The 27619-nt window shown below is 43.2% G+C and overlaps 1 protein-coding gene across 12 annotated transcripts in view; it reads right to left on the reverse strand.

Moving 5' to 3' along the window:
* Window positions 1-27619, reverse strand: part of LOC112232768 (adhesion G protein-coupled receptor L3-like) — a 328717-nt gene that overhangs the window by 78978 nt on the left and 222120 nt on the right. For 9 of the 12 annotated variants that reach the window (XM_042298322.1, XM_042298314.1, XM_042298318.1 and 6 more), the window contains 2 exons: window positions 21232-21417; window positions 18650-18688 (listed from right to left, as the gene is read on the reverse strand). In XM_042298322.1, the coding sequence (XP_042154256.1) occupies window positions 18650-18688; window positions 21232-21417 (225 nt within the window). The remainder of the gene's footprint in view (window positions 1-18649; window positions 18689-21231; window positions 21418-27619) is intronic. The other 3 variants (XM_042298323.1, XM_042298319.1, XM_042298316.1) reach the window with 1 other exon arrangement.

Here is a 27619-nt window from a genome sequence, read left to right on the forward strand (position 1 = left end):
ATTATTTTCTGCAGATCGTCTCAAGCTCTGTCAGGTTGGATGGGGAGAGACGCTGCACAGCTATTTTCAGGTCTCTCCAGAAATGTTCGATAGATTAAAGTCCGAGCTCTGGCTGGGCCACTCAAGGACATCAAATCCAATTGTATTGGTCACATACAACATGGTTAGCAGATGTTATTGCGAGTGAAGCGAAATGACATTGAGACTTGACCGAAGCCACTCCTGCGTTGTATTGGCTGTGTGCTTAGGGTCATCGTCCTGATTATCATCAAGGATCTCTCTGTACTTTGCTACATTCATCTTTCCCTCGATCCTGACTAGTCTCCCAGTCCCTGCCGCAGAAAAACATCCCCACAGCATGATACTGCCACCACACTTCACCGTAGGGATTGTGGCAGGTTTCCTCCAGACGTGACACTTGGTATTCAGGCCAAAGAGTTCAATCTTGGCTTCAACAGACCAGAGAATCTTGTTTCTCATGGTAAGAGGCCTTTAGGTGCCTTTTGGCAAACTCCAAGTAGCCTGTCATATGCCTTTTACTGAGGAGTGGCTTCTGCCTGCCCTCTCTACCATAAAGGCCTGGTTTGTGGACTGCAGCAGAGATAGGAGAACCTTCCAGAAGGACAACCATCTCCACAGAGGAACTCTGGAGCTCTGTCAGAGTGACCATTGGGTTCTTGGTCACCTCCCTGACCAAGGCCCTTCTCCCCTGATTGCTCAGTTTGGCCGGGCGGCCAGCTCTAGGAAGAGTCTTGCTTGTTCCAAACTTGTTCCATTTAAGAATGATGGAGGCCACTGTGTTCTTGAAGACCTTCAATGCTGCAGACATTTTTTGATACCTTTCTCCAGATCTGTGCCTCGACACAATCCTGTCTCGGAGCTCTACGGACAATTCCTTTAGCTCTGACATGCACTATCAACTGTGGGAACTTATATAGACAGGTGTGTGCCTTTCCATATCATGTCCAATCAATTGAATTTACCACAGTTGAACACCAATCAAGTAGTAGGAACATCTCAAGGATGATCAATGGATGCAGGATGCATGCACCTGAGCTCAATTTCGAGTCTCATTGCAAAGGGTCTGAATACTTATGTAAATAAGGGCATTTCTGTATTAGCAAAATAAAATACATTTCTTTTCACTTTGTCATTATGGGGTATTGTGTGTCGATTGATAAGGATTTAAAAATATATATATTTTAGAACAAAACTATAACGTAACAAAATGTGGAAAAAGACAAGGGATCTGAATACCTTCTGAATGCACTGTACATCACAGAACAGGTGTAGGCCAAGCTGATGCATGTAGGCCAGGCTGATGCATGTAGGCCAGGCTGATGCACCCCCAAAAATCCCTATACTCCATGCTACATTAACACATGCATGTAAACACACTGAAACAGAATACCATTAATTAATCATAATATAATATAATTTAGTACAGAAGCGAATGGTGGTACACAATTTTTGTTGTCGGCTACTCAGGACGACCACTCGTTGAGGAACACTGTCTATTAATATTGTTTAACCTCAATTATATTTTCCCTAATCCCACAATAATTTAACACAATAATCTGAAACCAATAAACCAGGGAAATAGAAAAGGGAGCAATCTCCAGACAAGAGGAGAAATTGTGAGCAACTGAGGGCAAGACATTTGAATAGAAAACTAATTGGTCAATCTAAACTATTCCATCCCTCTGATGCAACAGAAGAAAATGCATTATCAAATCAGAAAATTCTGTACATGAATAGGTGTTCGCACAGAATTCACAGGTGCTTTTTCATTTTTAAAATCGAATAATCAAACATGAGTACTATTGAACAAAGGGTTTCACAGAACAGACTGAGAAAAATAATAATGAATCATTTGAAAGAAATCATCACAGCCTCTCTGATATCCCACAGCTTCAAAGGCCAATTTACGCCTCTGCGTTTGCAAAGACGGACGCCGCGCTTGATCGTAAATGCTCATTGGCGAGAATCTAAGGGAGAAACATCAAGCTTTTTAAGAGGGGGGAAGAAAGCTCCTCCAACATTGCACAGGGCAATACCTTGGTGTTATCCCGATGGCTACAGTTGGTTCCGTTTTGATTAATAGACTATGAAAGAGAATAGGAGTTTCAGAGTTGATTCCAGAACAGCGGGATCCAAAACCGCGGGGGTACGAAACCTCAGGCAATGCAATGACAAAACAGCCCATTGGAGCTGCCCTACATGAATCAAACTGATTGAGATATATATATAAAAAAAAGAAGCCTGATACTATAAACATTATAAACGACATAACCCATACACACAAGAGTTATCAGCTTCCAATTAATTATGTAGATCCTTAAGACGAGTGTTTTTGTTGTGGACACAGCGGCAGCTAATCTAGACTATATCTGGTACAGAATAGACAAGAGCATGAGGAAAAGAGGTGGTTGTATTCAACTCACTAGTGCGCTGAGATGAAGGGAACATTAAATAGCACCAGCTGGCTATTCCACACTTCCCGGCGCACAAACACAGTCTTTAAGCCAGGCAAGCGCCCAACTTTGATGCAATTATTCATTATCTTCAGCCAAACTCAAATCGTACCTTTTGACATTAACAGAGACGCCGAGGTTGATTGGCTCTCAATTAAGGAGCTGTTTCTCTGCAGCACTGGAATATTTTCCCCTTCGCCGGTTTAAATATGATGAAGTCTGAAACTGCAATCTACTAAGCAATCTGTCCTTCCAGAGAGTACATGCTGGAGCCATCAAAAACGTGATAAACTCAATTTTGAGTAAAGTGCAGTCTTTGGGTATGGTACCTATTAGGGATGCATTTTCAAATCAATGCGACACAAAGCCGTATTTTGGATAGGGGTGCTCGGCAATGATAGGGCATTGATTAGTGTGCGGATTCAAGTATAAAGCCCCTCATTTTGAATCAGGAAGTCAAATGATGATGGGTTTAGCTGCTTAATATGGGGTTATGATGCTTATCTGTGGACCTAACAGAGAACAAATCAATTATGAATATAAATCTGGATGTATTTTTGGCTTCAAAATGCCGGTTTGAGGATATGGATCATCTCTGTTACATATGCTTTGACCGAGCTACAAACCATGGAAATAAAACAGAACCATTACCGGAAGCATTATTGAGTGACATGACATCTGCGTCAATCATCTTCATGGACTTACAGCAAATGTATAAAGGGCGTAAATAAGGATACAAACGGACATTAAAATGTGTATACAGGAAAGAGCTATATTGTTCTACGGTTTGTTGAATGTCAATTGCCAGCATAATCAAGCAAATGGGAAAACAATGTATAAATGTATTATGCAATGCGTTTCTATGGGGTAACAGCAGTAAGGACAAATTCAATTAATTATATATAGACAGACGTATACATACATACATACATACATACATACATACATACATACATACATACATACACACACACACACACACACACACACAGTGGGGCAAAAAAGTATTTAGTCAGACACTAATTGTGCAGGTTCTCCCACTTAAAAAGATGAGAGAGGCCTGTAATTTTCATCATAGTACACTTCAACTATGACATACAAAATTAGAAAAAAAAGACAATTTTTTATGAATTTATTTGTAAATTATGGTGGAAAATAAGTATTTGGTCACCTACAAACAAGGAAAATTTCTGGCTCTCACAGACCTGTAACTTCCTCTTTAAGAGGCTCCTCTGTCCTCCACTCGTTACCTATATTAATGGCACCTGTTTGAACTTGTTATCAGTATAAAAGACACCTGTCCACAACCTCAAACAGTCACACTCCAAACTCCACTATGGCCAAGACCAAAGAGCTGTCAAAGGACACCAGAAACAAAATTGTAGACCTGCACCTGGCTGGGAAGACTGAATCTGCAATAGGTAAGCAGCTTGGTTTGAAGAAATCAACTGTGGGAGCAATTATTAGGAAATGGAAGACATACAAGACCACTGATAATCTCCCTCGATCTGGGGCTCCACGCAAGATCTCACCCCGTGAGCAAAAATCCCAGAACCACACGGGGGGACCTAGTGAATGACCTGCATAAAACTGGGACATAAAAAGTAACAAAGCCTACCATCAGTAACACACTACGCCGCCAGGGACTCAAATCCTGCAGTGCCAGACGTGTCCCCCCTGCTTAAGCCAGTACATGTCCAGGCCCGTCTGAAGTTTGCTCTAGAGCATTTGGATGATCCAGAAGAAGATTGGGAGAATGTCATATGGTCAGATGAAACCAAAATATAACTTTTTGGTAAAAACTCAACTCGTCGTCTTTGGAGGACAAAGAGTTGCATCCAATGAACACCATACCTACTGTGAACCATGGAGGTGGAAACATCATGCTTTAGGGCTGTTTTTCTGCAAAGGGACCAGGACGACTGATCCGTGTAAAGGAAAGAATGAATGGGGCAATGTATTGTGAGATTTTGAGTGAAAACCTCCTTCCATCAGCAAGGGCATTGAAGATGAAATGTGGCTGGGTCTTTCAGCATGACAATGATCCCAAACACACCGCCCGGGCAACGAAGGAGTGGCTTCGTAAGAAGCATTTCAAGGTCCTGGAGTGGCCTAACCAGTCTCCAGATCTCAACCCCATAGAAAATCTTTGGAGGGAGTTGAAAGTCCGTGTTGCCCAGCAACAGCCCCAAAACATCACTGCTCTAGAGGAGATCTGCATGGAGGAATGGATCAAAATACCAGCAACAGTGTGTGAAAACCTTGTGAAGACTTACAGAAAACATTTGACCTCTGTCATTGCCAACAAAGGGTATATAACAAAGTATTGAGATAAACTTTTGATATTGACCAAATACTTGTTTTCCACCATAATTTGCAAATAAATTCATTAAAAATCCTACAATGTGATTTTCTGGATTTTTTTCCTTCATTTTGTCTATCATAGTTGAAGTGTACCTATGATGAAAATGACCTCTTTGTAAGTGGGAGACCTTGCACAATTGGTGGCTGACTAAATACTTTTTTGCCCCACTGAACATACATACAGTTGAAGTCAGAAGTTTACATACACCTTAGCCAACTACATTTAAACTCAGTGTTTCACAATTCCTGACAATCCTAGTAAAAATTCCCTGTCTTAGGTCAGTTAGGATCACCACTTTATTTTAAGAATGTGAAATATCAGAATAATAGCAGAGAGAATTATTTATTTCAGCTATTATTTCTTTATTACATTCCCAGTGGGTCAGAAGTTTACATACACTCAATTAGTATTTGGTAGCATTGCCTTTAAATGGTTTAACTTGGGTCAAACGTTTCAGGTAGCCTTCCACAAGCTTACCACAATAAGGTGGGTGAATTTTGGCCCATTCCTCCTGACAGACATGATGTAACTGAGTCAGGTTTGTAGGCCTCCTTGCACGCACATGCTTTTTCAGTTCTGCCCACAAATGTGCTATAGGATTGAGGTCAGGGCTTTGTGATAGCCACTCCAACACCTTGACTTTGTTGTCCTTAAGCCATTTTGCCACAACTTTGGAAGGACGCTTGGGGTCATTGTCCATTTGGAAGACCCGTTTCTGACTGATGTCTTGAGATGTTGCTTCAATATTTCCACATAATTTCCCCGTCTCATGATGCCATCTATTTTGTGAAGTGCACCAGTCCCTCCTGCAGCAAAGCACCACCACAACATGATGCTTCCACCCCCGTGCTTCACGGTTGGGATGGTGTTCTTAGGCTTGCAAGCCTCCCCCTTTTTCCTCCAAACATAAAGATGGTCAATATGGCCAAACAGTTCTATTTCTGTTTCATCAGACCAGAGGACATTTCTCCAAAAAGTACAATCTTTGTCCCCATAGGCAAACCATAGTCTGGCTTTTTTTATGGTGGTTTTGGAGCAATGGCTTCTTCCTTGCTGAGTTGCCTTTCAGGTTATGTCGATATAGGGCTCGTTTTACTGTGGATATAGATACTTTAGTACCTGTTTCCTCCAGCATCTTCACAAGGTCCTTTGCTGTTTTTCTGGGATTGATTTGGACTTTTCGCACCAAAGTGCGTTCATCTCTAGGAGACAGAACGCGTCTCCTTCCTGAGCGGTATGATGGCTGTGTGGTCCCATGGTGTTTATACTTGCGCACTATTGTTTGTACGGATGAATGGGGTACCTTCAGGCGTTTGGAAATTGCTCCCAAGGTGAACCAGACTTGTGGAGGTCTACAATTGTTTTTCCTGAGGTCTTGACTGGTTTATTTTGATTTCCCCATGATGTCAAGCAAAGAGGCACTAAGTTTGAAGATAGGCCTTGAAATACATCCACATAAGCAAACAAGAAAATTCTCATCCAGGGGCGGCTCTCCTAGTGGCCGGGGACTTTAATGCAGGGAAACGTTAATCTCTTTTACCTAATTTCTACCAGCATGTTAAATGTGCAATCAGAGAGAAAACCATTTGTTTTATATAAAACTGTAGACCACCTTTACTCCACACACAGAGATGCGTACAAAGCCCTCCCTCACCCTCCATTTGGTAAATCTGACCATAACTCTATCCTCCTACTTCCTGCTTACAATCAAAAACTAAACCAGGAATTACCAGTGACTCGCTCAATAAGGAAGTGGTCAGGTGACGTAGATGCTAAGCTAAAGGACCGTTTTGCTAGCACAGACTGGAATATGTTCCGGGATTCTTCCGATGGCATTGAAGAGCACACCACATCAGTCACAGGCTTCATCAATAAGTACATTGATGATGTCATTCCCAGAGTGACCGTACGTACATACTCCAATCAGAAGCCATGGATTACAGGCAACATCCGCACTGAGCTAAAGGGTAGAGCTTCCACTTTCAAGGAGCGGGATTCTAACCAGGACGCTTATAAGAAATCCCGCTATTCCCTCCAATGAACCATCAAACAGGCAAAGCGTCAATACATAGTACAAACCAGTCTCTGAGACTTTTCGGATATGGCAGGGCTTGCAAACTATTACAGACAAGAAAGGGAAGCACAGCTGCGAGCTGCCCCGTGACACGAGCCCACCAGACGAGCTAAATAACTGTATGCTCACCTCGAGTCAAACAACACTGAAGCAGGCCTTGTGAATGTTGACCTTCCAATTTGCATACCGCCCAAACAGATCCACAGATGATGCAATCTCTATTGCACTCCACACTGCCCTTTCCCACCTGGACAAAAGGAACACCTATGTGAGGATGCTATCAGCGTTCAACACCATAGTGCCATCAAAGCTCATCGCTAAGCTATCAAATCTGGGACTAAACACTGGATCCTGGACTTCAGCACAGGGGCCCCTCAGGGGTGCGTGCTCAGTCCCCTCCTGTACTCCCTGTTCACCCATGACTGCATGGCCAAGCATGACTCCAACACCATCATTAAGTTTGCCGACAACACTACAGTGGTAGGCATGATCACCGACAACGACGAGACTGACCTCCTCCCTGTAGGCTGTCACCTGGCAGTATGGTGCCAGGATGACAACCTCTCCCTCAATGTGATGAAGACATAGGAGATGATTACGGACTACAGGAAAAGGCCAGCCGAGCATGACCCCATTCTCATCGACAGGGTTCTAGTGGAGCAGGTTGAGAGCTTCAAGTTCCTTGATATCTACATCGTCAACAAACTATTATGGTACAAACACACCAAGACAGTCATGAAGAGGGCACGACAACACCTATTCCCTCTCAGGAGACTGAAAAGATTTGGCATGGGTTTTCAGATCCCCAAAAGTTCTACAGCTGCACCATTGAGGGGAATCCTGACTGGTTGCATCACTGCCTGGTATGGCAACTGCTCGGCCTCTGACTACAAGGCACTACAAAGGGTAGTGCGTACAACCCAGTACATCACTGGGGCCAAGCTTCCTGCCATCCAAGACCTTTAAACCAGGTGGTGACAGAGGTAGGCCCAAACAATTGCCAAGGGCTCTAGTCACCCAAGTCATAGACTGTATTCTTTCTGCTACCGCAAGGCAAGCGGTACCGGAGCGGAAAGTGTAGGTCCAACAGGTATCTTAACAGCTTCTACCCCCAAGCCATAAGACTCCTGAACAGCCAATCAAATGGCTACACAGACTATTTGCATTGCCCCCCCACTCCCATTTTTACGCTATTCTCTGTTTATTAACCATGCATAGTCACTTTACCTCTACATACATGTACATATTACCTCAGTTACCTCAACTAACAGGTGCCCCCGCACATTGACTCTGTACCAGTACCCCTTCTGTATATAGCTTGCTACTGTTATTTCTTTGTTGCTCCTTAATTAGTTAACCTCCACAGGATCGGTGGGTCCCCAGCGGGACGGTTGAGCTAACGTAGGCTAATGCGATTAGCATGAGGTTTATGTAACAAGAACATTTCCCAAGACATAGACATTTCTGATATTGGCAGAAAGCTTAAATTCTTGTTAATCTAACTGCACTCTCCAATTTACAGTAGCTATTACAGTGAAATAATACCACGCTATTGTTTGAGGAGAGTGCACAGTTATGAACTTGAAAATGTATTAATAAACCAATTAGGCACATTTGGGCAGTCTTGATAAACAATTTTGAACAGAAATGCATGAAATGCAGAAATGTTCATTGAAACAGTCTAACACTTTGCACATACACTGCTGCCATCTGGTGGCCAACATCTAAATTACACCTGGGCTGGAATAATACATTATGGGCTTTCTCTTGTGTTTCAGAGATGGTACAAAAAAACACATGTTTTTTACTTTGTATTATCTATTCCAGATCTAATGTGTCGGAGGAAACACCGTGCACCTGGCGACCTTGGTTAGCGTGCACTGCGCCCGGCCCGGCACAGGAGTCGCTGGTGCACGATGAGACAAGGATATCCCTACTGGCCAAGCCCTCCCTAACCTGGACGACGCTAGGCCAATTGTGTGTCGCCCCACGGACCACCAAGTCACGGCTGGCAGCGACAGAGCCTGGGCGCAAACACAGGGTCTCTGGTGGCACAGCTAGCACTGCGATGCCGTGCCCTAGACCACTGCACCACCTGGGAGGCCCCTGTGTACTTTCTGAAGACTGTGGCAAGCACGTTTAAGGATTCTGGGCATGAAATATATAAGTCGGAGTAATTAAGCTTAGCACCGAGTCTACAAGTCTAGCAGGCAACCTTCACAGACAAATGAGATCTACGGTTTACCCCTGGGGACAACAAACTCTTTTCACAAGAGCCTCTTATTTCCAAAGGGGGAGAGAGAGTGAGGGAGCGAAAGAGGGATAGAGAGAGCCGAGAGGGATGTACTCAAGCAGCACAACACACTCAGTGTAGCGGAGTAGAGGAGTGTGGATGCCTTACTGCAGACAGACTGCTTCTCCATCTGTCAGAAGCAGTGGTTCGGCTCAGAGAGCTCCAAACTTTCAACCACTGTTATGTTTCTGTCCCCCCCCCACCCACCCAGTTTCCTCTGCTCTCTTGAAAGATCCAAGACACCCAGGGAAACCAGCACTTCCTGGTTCTTGGCTGGTCTGGAAATGTTAATCATCAACTAGCTAGCCTACACCCCCGGAAGCTATGGTTGTAACAAGCTGATGACTGGGCAAGAAAAATACCCTGTTCTAATATTTGTGAATTACATCATTCTGTACTCTCTCCCTTCTTTGAGTACTTACAGATTTGATTTTTACTTGGTTAAAGCACAGGTTCCAATACTTTGCTTTAACCAATCCAGATCAATATCAGATCAGTGATCATTCCAAATAAGGGGTAAAGAAAGGATGCAATCTAGAAGAATCCGAACAGGGCCAACTTATCTTGCTGCAGTCATTTCAAATGAAATCAAGCTTTATTTATTCAGCACATTTCAGACATGGAATGCAACACAATGTGATTCACAGGAAAAAAACAAATAAAAACTATGAAAATAACAACTGAAACATTTACTACACAACAAGAGGATAAAAAAAACAAAAGAATACCAATAAAAACTGAGCGACTAAAAAGCACCCCAAGGAAAAGCAAAGCTAAAAAGGTGTGTTTTACAATCTCTTTTAAAAATGTCCACAGTTTCGGTTCCCCTCAGGTTCTCTGGCAGGCTATTCGAGAGGCAGGGGGCACAGTAACTAATGGCTGCCTCTCCATGCCTCTTGGTCCTTGGCTTTGGGATAGTTAAAAGGCCAGTGCCAGAGGACCTGAGGGACCTACTGGGTTCATAACTGAAAAGCATGTCTGACACGTATTGGGGTGCACAATCATGGATTGATTTAAAAACCAATAGAATAATCTTAAAATGTATTCTAAAACTCACAGGCAACCAGTACAGAGACCTTACAACCAGTGTGATGTGTGCTCTCCGTCTGGTCTTGGTCAGTACCCATGCTGCAGCATTCTGTATGTTTTGCAGTTGACCAATGGCTTTCTTGGGTAGATCAGACAGGAGAGCATTACAGTAGTCAAGCCTGCTTGTAATAAAAGCATGGATGAGTCTCTCTGTATCAGCCTTAGAGCAAAACGACCGCACCTTGGCAACGTTCATCTGGTGGTAAAAAGCTATTTTGGTCACAATCCTAATGAGTGATTCGAAATTGAGTTTAGAATCTAAAATAACACCTAGGATTCTTACCTGCTGTTTTATCCTTATTGCCTGTAAATTAAAATGTGTGGCCATATTCTCTAGCTGTGCTTTGGCTCCAACAATAATTACCTCTGTCTTTTCTTGATTTAGCTGGAGGAAGTTGTGAGCCATCCAAGTATTTAAATCACTAATAAAGTCTAATAATTTATCCGTGGCTCTAAAATCCTCTGGATTTGTGTATTGTCTGCGTCGTAGTGAAAATGAATGCTGTGCTTTCTGATAACGCTGCCAAGGGGTAACATACAGTATATAAACTGAATAGTACTAGGCCCAAAAATCAAACCTTCTGGAACACCACATGAGATATGAATTTTCTCAGAGTTATGTTCACAAATGATGACAAAAAACTTGAATAGGTCCTAAACCAATTTGAACTGGGCCATAGAGGCCAACCCACATCTCCAGTCTGTCCAGAAGGACATCATGGTCAACAGTGTTGAACGCAGCACTTAAATCCAAGAGTACAAGGACAGAGAGCTGTTTGGCATCTGTGGTGGCTCTAAGATAATTTAGCACTTTACTAAGGCTGCCCACAAAAACCAGATTGGAATTTTTCAAAAATAGAGTTGGCACATTTGTTATTTAGCTGTTTGAACCCCAATTTCTCCAGAATTTTGCTGAAGAATGGCAGGTTGGAGATTGGCCGAAAATTGCTAATAATTGAAGAATCTAAATTACTTTTCTTCAGAAGGGGTTTTACCATAGCAGTTTTTAGTGCAGTGTGGAAAGTGTCTGTGAACAGAGAGTGATTAACAATAGCTTGCACTTATTCAGATTATTCTTTTTTTTTTTTGAAGAAGAAGAAGGCGGTGAAGGCATAGGATCGAGAAGGCAGGTAGGAGGCTTAAGTTGTGATATCACTTATCTGAGCATGTATGTCAACCAGGGAAAATAAATCCATAGTGCCTTTGCATAGTAGTCTAGGGCAGTGGTTCCCAACCATTTTCGGTTACTGTACCGCTAAGTACATTTTGCTCTGCCCAGATTACCCTTGAAGTATGCATATGCATTTTACTTCATATGCATTTTACCAGTAATTTTACTTCATATGCATTTTACCAGTAAGCCTATGGTCTCATGAGTCTTCTGAAGTACCCCCTGTGGATAGGCCAAGTACCCCCAATCTTAGCACCCCTGGTTGGGAAACACTGGGCTAGCGTACATACAGTATCAAACTTCTCATCAGGTCTTGCGTGACTGATACCCAGCCTAATGTTTGTTATGTTATCTCTGAAATACACCACAAACTCATCACTTTTAGATGTGGGGGAAAGTGCACATAGGTTTGCGGGGGTAGGATTTATCACACCATCAATGGTCGAGAAGAGCACTCTCGAATTATTCTGATTATTAGTGATCAACTTAGGAAAATGAGCCTGTCTGGCATTTCTAATTGTTATATATGCCAAGTTGCTTTCTCGGAAAATCATAATGGACCTGCAATTTCTCTTCCATTTATTAGTTTCCTCACTCATCCAAGGGGCTCTCAGTTTGGATGTGGCCTTTCTCAACTCTATTGGAGCTATGGCATCAATGGTTTCCCTTAATTTGCTACTTAAGTTATCAACTAAATCATCACAAGAGAAAGGCAGAACAGGTGATGGAGTATTGTTCATACGCTCAATAAAAATCTGTAGCAACTTCAGAGGTAATATAGCATTTCTTAATAATTCATTCAGTATTACCCTGTGGTATGAGCAACAAGGCAGCAAAAAATACACAGTGGTGATCAGATAAAGCAACATCAACAATTGAGGATATGTCAATAGAAAGCCCCTTGGTAATAACCAGGTCCAGAGTATACCTGCAGGTTAGGGTGGGCCCAATAACATGTTGTATAAAGTCCATAGAACTCAAAAGATTAAAATCACCTGGAGCACTACCAGACCCTGTCCGTCAGTCTCTAAAACAGTTTGCGATGTTGCTGGAAATAATCCTGGAACCCCATGCGGTTAGGGTGAATCCAGTCTCTTTTTAAAAAAAGTGTTGGTTGCTCCCACAGCAAATCAAAGTTGTCACAAAAAGAGACATTCCTGTTGTTGCAAAGTTTCTATAGGTACTCATTTAGGGCAAAAAGTCAGCTGAAATGTTCGAACCCCTTCTGTAGCATGGGAGATAATTCATTATTCTTCCCTGTGCTAGTGAGGGTCTTTAATAAAATTGATTGTAGTCCTCCCTCAGATCGCCTAAAACCAGGGTTGTTATAACCTACGTGAGTGATGGTGTCAATACTGTGGTCACCACAGGCTCCTGGGTGACAGTGGACCGTGGACAGTCCACAGACCGTAGGCAGGCCAAAATCTCTCACCATCTAGCTGCCCACACTGATAGTGATGGAATCGACCTGATGAACTGTGGTGGCCGTGGGGGAGGGTGCCACTGGGCGGCCGCCAGCTGTTGGTATACACCAAAGATCCGTGTTGACTCCCGGGGATGGTAGGTCCGTCTCATGCGGGGCAAAGCTGTTTTATAGCTGGATCTGATTTTCTTGGATAGATGGGTGGCCACACTGCCTCATGATCTCCTGCGCCTTGCGAGTGCCCAGTCTCCCACAGGTCGCGGAGTTGAGCTGAACATCTGTCAGTTGGATTGGGACAGATCAGACCGCCCGAGTCATCGACAGCTTTGCTATAGGAGGCATTTAAAACAGATTTGGTTTGCCTGGGTTACAGCAAGGTCGGTGTACTTAGAAAACAGATTTTCCTTTTCTCGCAGCCGAGCTAACAGCAGGAGGATCTCTTCCCTTAAATGCTTGATGGTGGTGAATTTAGGGCAGACAAATCCTCGTCCATTTTGCAGTTAGACCTTATCTTCATCTTGTGATTGTGTGAAAATAATCCCACACCTGAAGCATTTGTGCCCAGCTGTGGATAGAAACACTGGTGGGCTAGCACTGCTAGCGTTAGCTTGCTCTATTTTCATGATGGCTAGCAGCGAACTGCTACTTAACAGGAATCTGGGACAAACTTACGGTCCCAGCCGTAAAGGCTGACCGCATCAAGGAATCCATAGGAATACAAACTTTAGCTATGATTAAAAACTATTTAATGAAAACAATTTCAGAAAAACGACAAACCGAATGTAGACAGTACACGGTTCTGTTGCACGCTCTGATTGCTATACACCAATGAAGGGGATGGAAGGGTTGGGATATTAGACTGGTGCCTGGAACTGGTCCAAGTCAGCTTGTGTGGTGTGTGTGTGTGTGTGTGTGCGCGCTGATTGATGAAATGAACTCCAGGTCGGGGAAATTGATTCTGGCTGAGCCTGAACTCCCGTCAACGGCTTAGCGGAACGGAAGAGGGATGGAGCGCAAGTCCGACTCGCACTTCCTCACTTTCCACTTCCCTTTTCCACTCATCCCCTATCTTTTTCTGGAACATGTTCGTTTGGAAAATATTATCTGCTCCTTCACTCCAATTCTGCCTCACACTGCTGGTGCCTATGGGTCTTTTACCATCTTCCTTTCTATTCCCCCTCGTTTGCTCTCGCTCTCTACAATATACTCTGCAATATAATGTGGTCATGCCACAATATCAGTAGAGTATTCTCAGTGTGCTTGACCCTTCAACCCTGCTCACTCAATGGTCCTCAATACGCGACTGCCAGCATATGCATGACCAATCTCAACAAGACACTCCAATGCTTCCTGGTTATCAATAAAGTGGACTGTGACGTTTTAAAAAAATTACATGATCCAATTGTAAATTGGTGACCAATTCAATCTACGGCTGCGCACTACCAATAAACGCAATTACTACTAATATATCCGCTATCGATAGTTCTGTTGAGGAATGTGCGGGGCATACAACATAAAAAGAAGCAGATACACTCAAGAAAGCTAATGCAAAGGTGTGTCAATATGAACATTGCTCATTATCTAACAAGGGAGAGTAAAACAGACAGCACCTTGTCGCAAAGTCAACTACGACCCCAAATCAAGTCTATTCACCATGCAAATTCCTAGAAATGAACTCAATGGGAAGACACTTCATGAGAAGTTCCATGGTGTCTATTAGTAGATTACAAAATAATGTACAGTTCTGAGGCGGAGGTACTTTTTCATTGAATGACCTTATTTTACTGCTGTCGAACTCTGACCGTGAACAGACACGGTCCATATAACATAGCGAGGGTGGAGTCTGTAGACAGTAAACCGCAGGACAGAATGGTTGTCGGTGGTAGCTAGACAGGGTAGTCTTTATGAGTATGTGGTCATTTTAACAAACCTCATCTTTTAACAAATTGGCCGCCGATAAAAAGTTATAATCTCATTACGCTCTTGGACAAGGCACCCCCCCTCTTCCATTCTGGCCTTTCTGAGGTCGCCTTCTAAAGTGACACAATCACTAGTTACCACAATATACGAGGAAGAAGGGGAGAGGGAGTTGCGGTGAACAAGGGATCAGTACCCAATATCCTCTCTATATCCCGGAATTTATTGGTTTACGACCTTCATTCGCGCCAGGAGATACAATTCCCATTTTAATACTCAACTCGGAGTTACTGGAGCTAGGAAAGTCATACCATGTGATAAATCCCTTAACTCCACATACACTTGGCTGAAAATCGTATCCCTTTGGAAATATTGTGTGTCGCAGCCATTTTAAATAAGGGCGTTTGACCTTAGTTTGATGCAAACGGGATGTAATCACTGTAATTGGCCAACCATGGTGTCAAAGCACCTAAACAAGATAGTAGTTAATACACCAAAGAGGATAGAAAGCTGGGTGCCATTTTGATTATGTTTGTTCGAAATCACAGACCACAGGCCTTTTATGTATCTGATAGGGACATAATCCTTTAGGGTGAACATAGAGAGGCTGGTTTGTACTGAATGTTTGTAGTAAATGAAGGTTAGATATTATTTTCAAAAAAGGGAGCAAAGAAAAGCTACCGACAATTCCCATGATGCTCTAGGCTATTTACAGTATATAAGAGTCACTGAATACAAGAATTCCTCACGCATCCACATAGACCTTATGAAGGGTTTATGTAGGCTTCATTAAGCTTTAAAAATACATGTTTAGCTTAACGTGGGACCCAATATTCTCAACACTTTCAACTAAGGTGTTTCTAGAACATGACATGTTGAATTATCTATAAATATTGGCCTACTACTGACAACCTCAAATCTCTTCCTAAGATGTTTTTCCATAATGGTCTCGGGTAGATCCGGTGGCATGCAAATGGCTTTGTCAAGCACCCCACATAAAACAAGATGGATTCCCTAAATCAAGATGGTGAACCAGGCTCCTCTCATCTCCATTAGAGAGCAAACACCTGCTCCATCCTCCTAACCAGCAATTAGGGGGCTAACGAGCGGTGAGGACTGCATACCTGATCACCAATCTTAATAACATCCACGCCCTCCGACGTGCACTGGCAGTCAATTCACCTAAGCCCATCCTCGCACTGCTATAATCTGTTTGATTTTTCAAGGTATTTTTGACCCTGAGAAGACTGTGTTTAACATAATGCCTCTATCTCATTGCCAGCAATGATTGTGCATGGCGTGCTCAGCCCAGTACCAAAACAGAGGATGTGTGTGTGCCTGTCTATTTGTGTGCATGCATTCAAGTGCGTGCGTCTAGGTCTGTGCAGGCAGGTGCGGCAGAAAGGCATCTGCCCTGGTTTGTTTTGTATGCTTCCACTAATCTCACTTACGTGAACCACCAGGGGCCTAGTTGGAGAAAACACTGCTCAATTTCCCTAATCAATGAAAGTCCCTCAAAGCCATGACACAGCGCAATCGATGTCTGCGTTTACAGAAGACCAGCAGATGTTGTTCCATTATTCTGGTTCGTCGAATGAGATTCCATCCCCGTTTGTTTGACACTGTCAGGCTCAGGGAAGGTATCGAGTCGACGCCAGTGCACGGTTCAACTGTTGCCCATGTAAATTACCAGTCAAAAGTTTGGACACACCTACTCATTCCAGGGTGTTTCTTTAAATAAAAAAAAACGTTCTACATTGTAGAAAAAATAGTGAAGACATGATTCCATATGTGTTATTTCATAGTTTTGATGTATTCACCATTATTGTACAATGTAGAAAATAGTACAAATAAAGACCCTTGTAGGCATGTCCAAACTTTTGACTGGTACTACACACACACACAATCATGTAGACACTTGTGTGCATACACACACAAACCCACAGGCATCCATAATTCATTGATTTCTTAGTCAGTGCATATAAAACAGTAAGTGGCCCATGTGGCTCTGTAGGTAGAGCATGGCGCTTGCAACGTCAGGGTTGTGGGTTTGATTCCCATGGGGGGACCAGTACAAACATGTATGCACTCACTACTGTGAGTCGCTCTGTTTGGGGGTTTTAGGCTGGGTTTCTGTACAGCACTTTGAGATATCAGCTGATGTATGAAGGGCTATGTAAATACATTTGATTCGATTTTTGATTTGATAAGTGCATCCTCTAAATGACTCAAATGTAGAATTTGCAAAATGCCAACTGATATTCAAATGCTGTGCACACTTATACATGCTCCATAGTCTGTGTCGTACACACACACCCTTTCATCCACTGGAAAATGCTCAATCAAACAACCCATACGTATTGAAGTGAGTTCAGACATGCCACAAAATGTTTGAAACAATCAAATTCATGTTGCCTGACAGATGTGATACTACCACAGACAATGTAGGACAGCATCTGTAAGCAATAGGAACCTTCTGCGGTGGGAAGCACGCATGTCAACTCATCTGGTAGCACTTAAGGTAGAACAGATTTTGATGACATTTTACCGACGAGCCGGGACATCAAATCCACACTGGAGCTCAAGAAATAGCTGTGGAGGCCCTACAAATTGGGACACACATGCTTTATGCATCATGAAGAGTCATAACACCCCCCCCTGTGAGTCTTGCCTGTCAGGGGAGTACTGGTGGACGGCGGGTTTTGACTTGCTTTGGTTAAAATGAGGTCACTTTTGACTCTTAACCATATCTACTTATTACACAAAAATGTGGATGTCGGATTTACATTTCTGGGGGGAAAAAAAATCTTTGGGGCATTGAAATGAAATTACTTGATGGTGGCTTTGAGCGAGTGCATAACCACTGACGGTTATAACAACGTGAAAGCTGTGAGTATATGCTAGAATGACATAATCAGGTTATTGTGGTGTTGTGAACAAGTATATTGCTATAGATGATTATATATGGCTCCCTTTATTTCATCTAAGGAAACAACTTAAACGTATTGTATAATCGGTCGTCTTGTTGGCGTCTCCAGCAGGGAAAACATACGTGGCATTTCCTTCAAGCAAAAAACCTGATATCTTGTTTTGACATTTATATGTAGACCATTACCTATTCAACCATGACCAACCGAGGATCTTATAATATAGTATGCATTACATACAGTATTTATACAGTTTCTTCTTTGGAGTGTTGTTTTGCCATCAAAAACCATCACGACACAAACACAGAGGCATGAAGACAGCAGTAACAAGCAAAACATGCTGGGAAACGGTGGCTATGTGAATTGGTTGCAGGGGTGGGGGTTGGCGGGAGAATTAGGACATTGGGATGTGGTTAAGACAAAGTGAGATGAGCAACAACTTGGATTTAAAAAAAATGGCAACTAGCAATAGTTGCATCCACACTGATACATTTTTTTATTTTTTATTATTTAACAAGGCAAGTCAGTTAAGAACAAATTCTTATTTACAATACAGGTCTAGGAACAGTCGGTTAACTGCCTTGTTCAAGGGCAGAACGACATATTTTTACCTTGTCAGCTCGGGGATTTGATCTCACAACCTTTTGGTTACTGGCCCAACACTCTAACCACTAGGCTACCTGCTGCCCAAAGTGGTATGTTTAGATCCAAGTTTTCAGACACAATTTTACAAGATTAAAGTTTACTTGGCAGGCCCAACATTGAGCAACAAATGCCTTCACAGCCAGGACTATCATTAGCACAAAGCATGACATTATGGTGGGGCAACAAGTCACAAATCATGGTTACACCAAAACACAGCACCATGGCGGATGGGAAGGGTAGGCAGCTGGGTGAAAGATAAGAGTCAAAATACCTGCACGTAAAACCGGCAAGAGCGCTCTCTTTTCTGCAGCTGCAAACCACCAGAAAAAATAACCGTTAGCAAAGGGTTGACACAACATACAAGTTCCATTAGTATGAAATAAAGTGTGAAAAGAGAGAAAATAAATATATAACAAAAAGTCACCTCTTGACTTTGGCTAATTAAGACTTTCTCATTTTACATAAACTGTGTGAAAAACGGCATGCACATTAATTATTCCCTCTCATAGAAAACATCACAAAGAATCTTAGTCAATTAGAGCAGAAACAAGCCACACAGCCCAAGTGGGGATTGTGGCTGAGACATTGTTCAGCTTTCAAGTTGGAGTTTCAAGGTTACTGCTTCTACCTGTGGGTAAGTGGAGGGGAAAAAAGGAACTAAAGAAGAACTATTTAACTTGCAACCCTTGTCCCAGCAGGAGTAAAGCTAAACCTGAAGGCGTTTCACATACCTGGGACTGATGTTAGCAGGTCAATACAGTATGTAGAGATTTCAAATTAGCACTGGAGTACTGACAGCTAGCTAGACTAGCACGTAGCATTGGGCTGGGAACAGACTAAATAAACAGAAGCCTACTTTGTTAGCCTAGCCTAGCTGTAGCGCGTAGCATAGAGGGAATGCTGATGCGCTCCTGGTTTTCTGTGATGGGTGGTGTCTTCCTCATAAAGGAAAGCTCTCACTCCTTCACATCAGTCAGCCCATGTTCCTGGAAATGGTCACATTAGTGCCTTTCGCATGACACTTTGATCATAAAAGTGCCACAGATCTTGGTGTATGCCAACTCAATCAGCTCCTTGTCTGCCGGCGGAGAAGCATTGTGCTCACTATCAAAGGGATCTTTAATTCTGTTAGCTCTTAGCAGATTGTGTCAAAATGATTGAACTCAAGAGGTAAACACACGTGCGAGAGAGAGAGAGAGAGAGGTGGAGCACCAGCGCTAGGGTCTGCTATGCCAGCCGGGATTAAAGGGGAAAGGATGTAGGACAGAGCGGAGAGGACAACCTTGAATAGTATAGAGAGAGTGTTAGGGGAGATTTGTCATAAGTCCTTGGTGTACCAGGTAGTTAGTGTATTTACCTAAGAGATAATGATCAAATGGGAAAAATAATATTCTCCCAGTAGTAGCTTTCCTTGTTCTAGACATGATCTTTTTTGGTATCATCATAAAAAAATATGTGAAAATGTTTTGTCATTCAGCAGACACTCTTATCCAGAGAAATTTACAGAAGCAATTAGGGTGTGCTCAAGGGCACATTGGCATTTTGTTTTTACCTAGTCGGCTCGGAGATTCAAACCAACAACCTTTCGGTTACCTGCCCAACAATCTTAACCACTAGGCTACCTGCAGCCCCTGTAGTCTAGGCTAATGTTTATTTTTACATACTGTGTATTCATAGAACATTGGCTCCAGTTTTACGACAAGATTATAACAATAAAAATCAAGGAGCCTCTCCCATAAAACGTAGTTTGAATTGTAACTGTTCTTAACTTTTTATTTTCAAGATGGCTACCTCGTAAAAGCCATAGATAAAGAGATCAGAAGTGCAAGCCGTCAGATTTCTCCTCAGCCCGTTGGCTATCACCATCGCCTCGCTCTCCAAGGAGGGAATGACACTTAAATCTCAATGGAGGCATCTGGCTGCATGCGGCAATTAAATAAAGTCTGTGAAAAAAAGCTATTGGGAAACAGGTGTTATTGTTCCACTACAAGTGAAGCCGCTAAAACAAATTAACGGCTGACATTTTGAATTTCACTGATGTTTGCTTTTCCATTGGTTGCGTCACATTGCCTGAGTGCCCCTATGTGTACCCAACTGTGAATTTGGGAATAATTGCATTAGGTTGGGGCTACAAAAAAACTCAGGCACTCTTGGGTTTAGAAAACAGCTATGTTTAATACATTTCCTCTGTCATTAGAAAGAAACGAGCATGGCATGAGAACCGCTTCAGACGTGCCTGGAATATCCCTATGACCTCTTTAAAAAGTCTACCTACTTTGGAATAATCCTACCCACGCGTTTGCTGTTATAATTAGTTATAACCCCAACTGACTTTTGTTAATATAAAGCAGAAAAGCCTATGCGGTGAGGCTTTAAGATATCCCCCTGCGTTTGGCTGCTTGTAGATTATGATTTTTTTTTGAGGGCCGGGCAGATCGCTAGATGCGAGAAATAATGCAGGAGATAATTTGGTATGACAGTGCTGTGGCCGGAGTACAGATCATTAAAACAATGCCCACAGTTCAGGTTTGACTGGCATGAAATCCTTGTCTGGCCTCCACCGGTGAAAAAGAAAGTTTCAGAGATTGAAGGAAACAAAGAAAGGTGAATAAAGTCAGTTCTTCCTTCGGCTATGAATCAATTCTCATATATATCCTCCTTTCTTCATCCTGTGTCCTTGGTGGACCATTGAGCTGAACAATCTGGATAGGCGAAGCGAAAGGTTGGAAACCCTACTGTTTATGTTGCTCTCGCCTGTCACAATCTGTCAAATCAACGAGTCCCGAAGGGAAGGAGACGAGGAAAGGAAATGACACGGCCATTGCTTTTCCCAGACTGGAGGTAGAAACCTACCTTGTTGAGGCTGCGGGCTGCACTATCTTTGCCTCCAGGGGTAAGGTTCCTCAGCTGCACGTCAAGTAGGTCCACAAGCTGACCCATGGCCTTGACTGTGTAGGTGATGTCCCCTGCCTGAAGGTTACTCTTAGTTTGCTCCGACAGCTCCCTGGCAATGATGGCTGCAGTCTCTCCTGCTTTGAGCTGGAAAAACAACATACACATATTTAACCAATCATGATGGCAGACACATATTCACATTGAACACATACACAGTATGCAATTAACCACTGACTATCATGCTATGTAGCTATAGTACCAACGGAGTGGCCATAGGGCAGTTTGGGCAAATGCAGATGGGCTGGCCAAACATGAACCCAGTTGTCCTGGTCTAAATTGGAGGTTTTGTGCAGAATTATCACTATTTGGCTTAATAACGGGGTCCTCGAGGGGAAGAAAATAGGCCGGTATGTAATATGATTGGTTCAAATCTATAATATGAGGATTCAATATTTCATTCAATGTTGCTGAATGACCAGTGTATAAATATATACTATTTTATGCTATTTGATTTGATTTAAAGTGGCTAGAACCAAATCCATTCCAGTCTCAAATTTGTGACAAAGTCAAACACTATTACATCATAAATAAATACAATCCTACAGTCATCCGTCTCCCTGTATCTAAACACATACTCTGCATTGAACTTATTATTTTCAATATACACATTTCAAACATGACAAACGGCATTATACAAAATGTTTGAAGTTAGAAAATAATGTTTAGCATGTACAGATTTCCTGATTATATCACTATCGCCTGCAATTGAATAGGGAGGAAATGAGGAAATGTTTACATTAATGCAGGAAACAATCAGGAAACAATTATGAAGTCAACTATCGAGACAAGTCTCCCCTAAAAGTCTATAGGCAGCGTGAAACTAATGGCTGCTAGCTTTAGGGGGAAGACATGTCACACACAGAGGATGACGCCTGTTTGAAATGAATTTTGTCTAGAGAACTTCTGTGATTGTCGTGACTGTGCTTCGGCGAGATCTTTTGGCAAAAAAAAACAACATTGATCATTCCAGTCTTTCACTTTGGCGCTCTTTAGGTATGAAATATGTTTTTTTTTCTGCTTTCCATCTATCCTCAATAATCCCCCCTCTCAAGCTCCGATTGTCTGGCCCAATCCCAAATCATCCCCTAAACCCCACGCCCTTATGCACCTGTGGAGATCTGAGATGATTTGACATTTGTAATCAATCTGATAATAGCTCGACCTTGCCTCACTAGGTGGAAGTTACACCATATTGCTTATACCAATCAACTTATCCCCCCCTTCTCTTTCTCTCTCAGTCTATTGTTGTATTGCATGTAGCAGCTCTTTATTTAGACTCCGGAGGAAGAGAAACAAATGTTTTCAAAGCACAACCACGAATCATTCCCTATGTACGCCACTTGGTTGGAGAGAGTACCTATTTACATTTTCTGAGGGAAAGAATTTAATAAAACATCTCCTCAAGCCATGGATGAGACTGTCTCCGAAGAGTCTCCATTTGCCCACAAACTAGCAACCGCTTTGTAGTCGTCGTGTCTCTTGGTTTTTAAATTACAACATATAAATCTGCCAAGCAGAGAGGCCTAATGATGTCTAGAGGAGTCTCATTTCATAGTGCAATGTGTTTCTGTGCTTTTAATTTATCTTGAATTGGATTACGAAAAAAACAACTTTGTGTTTCGCTTTCTTTGTTTCTACTACCCAGACATTTAATTGAATAACACCTGTTCCATTCAAATGGGAAATGTTTTCATTTGCAGGAGATTTGACTACGGTTCAGAAAGAACATTTAATCTGGTCAAAATTAGAGTGCTAAACACAGTTTGAAAACATTTAAAATCTGGATATACAGTAAATTCAACAGGGACATTGAAGAGGTGAGGTTGGATCTGATTTGGAGCACGGTTCCGAAGGTCTGCTATTCTTCCTAAGGTCCCTCTATTTTTAGAATGCTTATAGCTTCCTGCATTCGATTAGCCTCGGGTTTAGTGAAAACCAAGAGAGAGCATTTGGGCTACATATATTTTGGGCCATGTTTAGGAGTCTAACCAAGTCAGACATCTGTGTTTAGTCGGCTGTGTTCGCGGATGATGCACTTCTTTAGTCTGATATTTCATACATACAGCACAGTGCATTCGGAAAGTATTCACACCCATTGGCTTTTTCGCCATTTTGTTGTGTTACAGCCTTATTTGAAAATGGATTCAATTTTTAAAAAATCCTTAACCTACAAACAATACCCCATAATGACAAAGCAATGATTTTTTTTGCAAATGTATAAAAAATGTTTTTTAAATGAAATACCTTGTTTCATAAGTATTCACACACATTGCTATGAGACTAAATTCAGCTCAGGTGCATCCTGTTTCCATTGATCATCCTTGAGCTGTTTCTACAACTTGATTGGACTACACCTGTTGTAAACTCAATTGATTGAACATCATTTTGAAAAAGGCACACACCTTTCTATATAAGTTCCCACAGTTGACAGTGCATGTCAAGGCAAAAACCAAGCCATGAGGTCAAAGGAATTGTCCGTAGAGTTCCGAGACAGGATTGTGTTGAGGCACAGATCTGGGGAAGGGTACCAAAAAATGTCTGCAGCATTGAAAGTCCAAGAACACAGTGGCCTCCATCATTCTTACATGGAAGAAGTTTGGAACCACCAAGACTCTTCCTAGAGCTGGCCTCCCGACCAAACTGAGTAATCAGGGGAGAAGGGCCTTGGTCAGGGAGGTGAACAAGAACCCGAGTCACACTTACAGATCTCCTGAGTTCCTCTGTGGATACGGGAGAACCTTCCAGAAGGACAACCATCTCTGCAGCACTCCACCAATCATGCTTTTATGGTAGTGGCCAGACGGAAGCCACTCCTCAGTAAAAGGCACATGACATCCCACTTGGAGTTTGCCAAAAGGCACCTGAAGACTCTCAGACCATGAGAAACAAGATTTTCAGGTCTGATGAAACCAAGATTGAACTCTTTGGCCTGAATGCCAAGTGTCACGTATGGAGGAAAGTTAGACCATGTCTACGGTGAAGAACAGTGATGGAGGTATTATGCTGTGGGGATGTTTTTCAGTGGCAGGGACTGGGAGACTAGTCAGGGTCGAGGGAAATATGAACGGAGCAAAGTACAGAATTCTTGATGAAAACCTGCTCCAGAGCACTCATGACCTCAGACTGGGGCAACAGTTCACCTTCTAACAAGGCAACAACCCTAAGCACACAGCCAAGACAATGCAGGAGTGGCTTCGGGACAAGTCTCTGAATGTCCTTGAGTGGCCCAGCAAGAGCCCGGACTTGAACCCAATCAAACATCTCTGGAGAGACTTGAAAATAACTCCACAGCGACGCTCCCCATTCAACCTGACAGAGCTTGAGAGGATCTGCAGAGAACAATGGGAGAAACTCCCAAAATACACGTGTACCAAGCTTGTAGCATCATACCCAAGAAGACTCAAGACCATAATCGCTGCCAAAGGTGATTCAACAAAGTACTGAGTAAAGGGTCTGAATACTTATGTAAATGTGATATTTCAGGGGGGTTTTTCTATACATTTTCTAACATTTCTTAAACCTGTTTTTGCTTTCTCATTATGGGGTATTGTGTGTGTATTGATGACATAAAAATACATTTAAATCAATTTCAGAATAAGGCTGAGTGTCTGAATACTTTCCAAATGCACTGTAGGAGTCAAAGTCTGGCACTATGTCCCAAATGACACCCTATTCCCTATGTAGTGTGCAACTTTTGAACAGATTTCGTAGGGCTCTGGTTAAAAGTAGTGTACTATAAAAGGAATGAATAGAAGCATTATGGAGAGACTGCGGTGTCCACGGCAAAGGGTCTCACATGATTTACTTGGCCATCCCTTGCAATCATTGCCTCTTGTGTTTATTAGCAGATCCAATTACACCGGCTTAATTTGCCTTTCTTCGAGAACCCCGACCCTGTGTGGACAGTGTGTGGAGTGTAGAGAAGCTCTCTTCTTCTTCCCCCCCCCCCTTCTCTTCCTCTCGGTTTCTCTCTCCATCTTAACAAGAACAGCTATGGCCAAAGTAAGAAAAAGTGAGGTCTGTCACTGCTATCTCAGCCTCCCCATCTCTATCCCAATCACTCCTTCTCTCTCAGCCTCTCTCCCTCCATTCCAGTCTCTTTCTCTCAGAGTTCATCTCTCTGCGTCTTTCTATTAATGAGAAGAACCAGGGACAGTGGTGTGAAAATTACCGCCAGACGGAATTCTGGGACGCCTGACAGGTTGATCTTCATTTAAATTCCCTGTCGCCACAGCGACAACGAGGGATGACAGGCACATCGCTCATGCCTAATTTGCGTAATAATGATTAATAACACTTTTGTTAAAAATGTATCCATATTCCGATAGTCACTCCCACCAAATATGTACATAGGGGAAAAGTGTATAGGTGTCAAGTTTTGTGCTGCTTTGCGTGTGAGATGCATTCTATAATAGACTAAGAATTTGAGTCAGGAAACAGAGAGCGACATTATGGTAGAGGATAGAACAGAAGAGTGGAATCATCTCCATATCGATTTCAACAGAATGGAACTGAGCTGTAGTTGACACCCAAAACATCAGCCCATTCCCTCTTTACCTCCCTCTCTCTTTTTACCTCTCCCTCCCTCTCTTTACCTCCCCCTCTCTTGCTCTTTTACCTCCCCCTCTCACTCTTTACCTCCCCCTCTCACTTTTACCCCCTCTCACTCTTTACCTCCCCCTCTCTCTCTCGCTCTTTACCTCCCCCTCTCTCTCTCGCTCTTTACCTCCCCCTCTCTCTCTCGCTCTTTACCTCCCCCTCTCTCTCGCTCTTTACCTCCCCCTCCCTCTCGCTCTTTACCTCCCCCTCCCTCTCTACCCTCTCTCTCTCTACTTCTCCCTCCCTCCCTCTCTCTACCCCTCTCATTCTACCTCCCCCCTCCCTCCCTCCCTCCCTCTCTCTATACCTCCCCCTCTCTCTCTACCCCGCTCTAACTCTCTATTCCTCACCCTCGCTCTCTCTACCTACCCCTCTCTCTACCTCTCTCTACCCCCCTCTCTCTCTCTCACTCGCTCTCTCTCTACCTCCCTCTCGCTCGCTCTCTCTCTCTACCTCCCTGTCGCTCTCTCTTTAACACTCTCTCTCTCTTTAACTCTCTCTCTCTCTTTAACTCTTCCTTACCTCCCTCTTGCTCTCTCTTTACCTCTCACTCTCTCTTTACCTCTCACTCTCTCTTTACCTCTCACTCTCTCTTTACCTCTCACTCTCTCTTTACCTCTCACTCTCTCTTTACCTCTCGCACTCTCTACCCCCCTCTCAATCTTTCTTTACCTCTCTCTCTCTTTTACATCCCTCTCTCTTACCATACCAACCTCTCTCTTACCATACCAACCTCTCTCTTACCTACCTCCCTCTCTCTACCTCCCTCTCTCTCGCTCTACCTCCCTCTCTCTCGCTCTACCTCCCTCTCTCTCGCTCTACCTCCCTCTCTCTCGCTCTACCTCCCTCTCTCTCGCTCTACCTCTTTCTATACCTCCCTCTCTACCTCTTTCTATACCTCCCTCTCTACCTCTTTCTATACCTCCCTCTCTACCTCTTTCTATACCTCCCTCTCTACCTCTTTCTATACCTCCCTCTTTTTACCTCTCTCTTGCTCTCTCTTTACCTCTCTCTCCCTTTCTTTACCTCTCTCTCTCTTTAGCTGTCTCTCTCTCTCTCTCTCTCTCTCATTACCTCCCTCTCTCTCTCTTTACCTCCCTCTCTTTACCTCCCCCTCTATCTCTTTACCTCTCTCTCTACCTCGCTCTCTCTCCCTTTACCTCCCTACCTCCCTCTCTCTCTTTACATCTCTCTCTCTACATCCCTCTCCCTCTCTTTACCGCCATCTCCCTCTCTCTACCTCCCTCTTTACATCCCCATCTCTCTCTCTTTACCTCTCTACCTCCCTCTCCCTACCTCTCTCGCTCTACCTCCCTCTCCTTATCTTTACCTCCCTCTCTTTACCTCCCTCTCTCTCTCTTTACCTCCCTACCTCCCTCTCTCTCTTTTCCTCCCTCTCTCCCTACCTCTCTCTCTCAACCTCCCTCCTACTCTCTTTATCCACCTCTTTTCCTCCATCTCTCTTTACCTCCATCTCTACCTCCCTTTCACTCTCTCTTTACCTCCCTCTCTACCTCCCTCTCTAGCTTTACCTCCCTCTCTCTCTTTACCTCCCTCTCTCTTTACCTCCCTCCCTCTCCCTCTCTTTACCTCCCTCTCCATTTACCTCCCTCTCTCCCTCTCTTTACCTCCCTCTCTATTTACCTCTCTCCCTTCTTTACCTACCTCCCTCTCTCCCTCTCTCTCT

Source organism: Oncorhynchus tshawytscha, linkage group LG15, assembly GCF_018296145.1.
Source record: "Oncorhynchus tshawytscha isolate Ot180627B linkage group LG15, Otsh_v2.0, whole genome shotgun sequence".
NCBI classification, from domain to species: domain Eukaryota; kingdom Metazoa; phylum Chordata; class Actinopteri; order Salmoniformes; family Salmonidae; genus Oncorhynchus; species Oncorhynchus tshawytscha.